The sequence below is a fragment of the Glycine max genome, chromosome 1 (assembly GCF_000004515.6).
Source record: "Glycine max cultivar Williams 82 chromosome 1, Glycine_max_v4.0, whole genome shotgun sequence".
NCBI classification, from domain to species: Eukaryota; Viridiplantae; Streptophyta; class Magnoliopsida; order Fabales; family Fabaceae; genus Glycine; species Glycine max.
The window spans coordinates 30,433,135-30,436,768 of record NC_016088.4 but is presented as its reverse complement, the minus strand read 5'-3'; the positions used below and the strand labels follow the sequence as shown (position 1 = coordinate 30,436,768).

Genomic DNA, 3,634 nt, shown 5'->3' with positions numbered 1-3,634 from the left:
ATCCAACACAGTGTATAATTTATAAAAGAAAGAGAAGAAACATGACTTTAGATCAATTTCACATAATATTTGACATCCCAAAGCATGGTAGTTAGAAGCAATTGTTCAGTAGGCCTTCAAACTATACAACTACACATCCTAATATTTGACATCATTTCACATGCCAGTGAAGCTTTCAAAATATACAACTACACATCCTAATATCAAAATGCAACAAAAAATGCTTCTTCAGTTTTCTTCATCAGCAACCTTCAAACTCAGCAACCTTCAAAATGCGCAACAAAAAATGGGTCTTCAGCAACCTTCAAAATGCAACAAAAAATGGTTCTTCAGTTTTCTGCATCATCTTTATCAGCAACCTTCCTTTTTTTGGCTCTTGTTATGGCTAGCTTATTCCTTGCTATTGGTGGAACAATAGTTGCAGGGACCTCCATGTCACTATCTTGTGACAAATGAGGCTGAGATAAATTAATCTCCACCGGATCTTGTTGAACATGAGCAGCAGCTTCTTCAGCCTCATTCAAAGCTTGTTCATCTTGAGATAATAGGTGGTCATCCTCATTGGAAGTTGATGGTGCAACATATTTCTTTGGCCTAACAGGAACTCCAATATTTTTACAGCTTCTAATGTTATGATTGGTTTGGCCACACCTTCCACATGTAAACTCAGCCAATTTCCTCTTTAGCTTATGTCCTGTGACATTGTCCTCATCTACAGATCTCCTTCTATTTTTCTTTGGCCTTCCTCTTTGGACCTTTTTATGTGGTGGAACAGGGTGTGTATACTGTGTCTGGGCCCAATATTGTGGTCCTTGGACTGGTTCAATAAAATGCTGGTATGTCTTATTATAAGCTTCTATTGACAGCCACTCATGACACATGTCCTCAGGCTTCCCTCCTTTGTGAGTTATTGTTGCAATGGCATGTCGGCATGGCATCCCTACATCAAAGTTGTAAAATCAGCACACATGTAGGTTATGAATGAAAAAAAACTATAAAAAACACAACCTGTTAGTTGCCATACTCCACAAGTGCATGTCCATTCACCTAAATTGACCTCAACCTTATTCCCCCACATGTGGACCTCATATCTCAGGCCCATGTTATCACCACACCAAATGGGAGTCCATTGATTAGCAAAATGGAATTTTTTTTCTAGTCTTTTATACTGCACTGGACATAATGGTCCAGGTTTTCCAGAAAGTTTAACCTTGCGGGCAGCCATGGTTCTCATGATATAACTTCTAATTTCTTCAAGCATTGTGATAATAGGCTTGCATCTATACTGCAGAATTCTGGAATTGAATACCTCACAAGTGTTGTTGCATATATTGTCCACCTTGGGTGTTGTACTGAAGTGGGCTTTTGTCCATGCTTGTTTGGGCCATTTATTCAAATACTCCCAAGCCTGGCAGTTGATTGTCTTCAAATGGGCCATATGGCCTTCAAACTCAGCAACAGTAGTGGATTTTGCACATTGCCACACAATTCCTTTAAGTTCCTTGCTTTTCCATTGCTTTGTAAAATTTTTCCAAAGATGCAAGACACAAAATCTATGAGGTACACCAGGCATGACTTCCTGTAAAGCTGGAATAAGTCCCTGGAAAAATTGCAGCAAAGTAGTAAATACTTCTGGACTAGTCCCTAACTTATGTCATTAACTTCAATTAAATACCTAACTTATGATAACAATTGCAAATCACACCATGTCATACCTTTTGCATGTCTGACATGAAATTCCACCCATTCTGTATGTAATCCCCAAGATCTTCATGCAACAAAGTTAAAAACCATTTCCAATTGTCTTTGTTCTCAATGTCCACAACAGCATAAGCAATAACATAGATGTGGTTATTGCCATCAAGCCCAACAGCAGAGAGCAAGTTTCCTCCAAATGCACTCTTTAGGAAACATCCATCTAGACCTATGAATGGTCTACATCCAGCAACAAACCCCTTCTTACAGCCAGCAAGACAAATATATAGCCTCTGAAATTGTGGTGGACCTTCTGGACTTGGCACTGTGTTGATCTTAACTGTTGATCCAGGATTGCTCCTCAACAATTCATGTGCATAATCAAATACTTTGGCATATTGTTTCCTCTCATTCCCTTCCACTAATTGCTTTGCTTCTTTCATGGCTCTCCACATCTTTGTAACTTCAATGTGCACTCCAAACTCTTGCTTGAAATATTCCAAAGCTTCAACACATTTAAGGGTTGGCTGCATTCTGAGTTTGCCCTCAAGTTTACTGACCACCCACTGTCTATTTGCTTGTTTGTTGTTCACTTCTCTGCAGCAATTATGGTTATGCTTAAATGTCTTTATCTGAAAAGAGTTTCTAACTTCATTCTTTGCACAGTAGATTTCCCAATCACAAAATGCCTTCTTGCATTTTGCTCTAGCCCTCTGTTTATCATTCTTCTTCCACTTGAACTCCCTGCCCATCAATATGCTATACTCCCTCAAGGCAGATTTAAATTCATCTAGAGTACCAAACTCCATCCCTAATTCCAACTTCTGTTCACCAACTCCACTACTTTGACTATATTGAGGATAAACTTCAACATCCTCATCTTCATCATCACTACTAATGGGGATATTAAGCTCCTCTGAATGATAACCATCTGTCTCAACTTCAGCTTCAACTTCATTCAACATACAAGAGAAATTTATAAACCACTCAGCATCTGTCTCATCACTGTCAACTTCCCTTTCCTCCTCACTATCAGCAACATCTCTCTCTTCACCATCAGCATCTCTCTCCTCACCAGCTTCAACATCCCTCTGCTCACTACCATCTCTTTGCTCACCAGCATCAGTATCCCTCTGCTCACTACCATCTCTTTGCTCACCAGCATCAGTATCCCTCTGCTCATCACCATCCCTCTGCTTACCAGCATCCATCTGCTCACCAGCATCCATCTGCTCACCAGCATCTGTCTGCTCTCCAGCACCAACATCTGCATCAATGGTCATAAAGTAAAAATTAATCATATTAATTAATTATGGTAACCATGTCGGACCAAGTACAGATGAATTAAAACTTACCTTCCTCATGGCCAGCAACAGGTACATCATCTAAATCATCCTCATTCTCAACAGCTTTTCGAATTGGATAACATTCCAAGTACAACATTTGTGGGACTTCTTCTAAAATTGGATCTACTTCATGATGAAAATAAACATTTATCTCATTCTCATTTTCAAAAGCATCCCTAACTAAGTGTAATATATCTCCATCAGTTGTACAACTCCTTAACCCATGATTAAAATCTAAGTCCTTATCAATCAACCAAAAACATTCTCCTATATTACTATACTTCTTACAAGCTTTCACCAGATCATATAAGATAAATGCATTCAGGCAATCTGCAGATATATCCTCCCAAACGTCAAATTCTCCGTGTTGGACCTTGTGGCCTCAGATATCTTAAGAAGGGGGGGGGGGGGTTGAATTAAGATAACAAGAACAATTCCCCAATTTAAATCTTGCTCTCTCTCTTTAGATTAACAATGCATCCTTAACATGAATTACTCAAAAGATAATTCAGAATAAACTTCTTTAAAGGCAAAAGATAAATAGCAATAAATAAAAGAAGTTTAAGGGAAGAGAGAAATGCAAACTTGATTTA

At 38.7% G+C, this 3,634-nt stretch overlaps 1 protein-coding gene across 1 annotated transcript; it reads right to left on the bottom strand.

The window, feature by feature from the left end:
• Positions 1 to 329: 329 nt before the first annotated feature.
• Positions 330 to 3,399, bottom strand: LOC102662814 (uncharacterized). The gene is made up of 4 exons (XM_014774325.3): positions 3,051 to 3,399; positions 1,716 to 2,962; positions 1,009 to 1,600; positions 330 to 940 (listed from the first exon to the last, which is right to left on the bottom strand). Exons 1-4 carry the CDS (start codon positions 3,136 to 3,138, stop codon positions 330 to 332), a joined length of 2,538 nt encoding a protein of 845 aa, XP_014629811.1. The 5' UTR covers positions 3,139 to 3,399.
• Between the last annotated feature and the right edge of the window lie 235 nt (positions 3,400 to 3,634).

Excerpts from the sequence above, each read along its gene's own strand:
- LOC102662814 (XM_014774325.3), bottom strand. The coding sequence starts at position 3,138 with ATGTTGTACTTGGAATGTTATCCAATTCGAAAAGCTGTTGAGAATGAG. Across the intron at positions 2,963-3,050 it reads TGTTGCTGGCCATGAGGAAG|ATGTTGGTGCTGGAGAGCAG; the intron begins GTAAGTTTTAAT and ends CCATTGATGCAG. Across the intron at positions 941-1,008 it reads TGGAGTATGGCAACTAACAG|GGATGCCATGCCGACATGCC; the intron begins GTTGTGTTTTTT and ends ACTTTGATGTAG.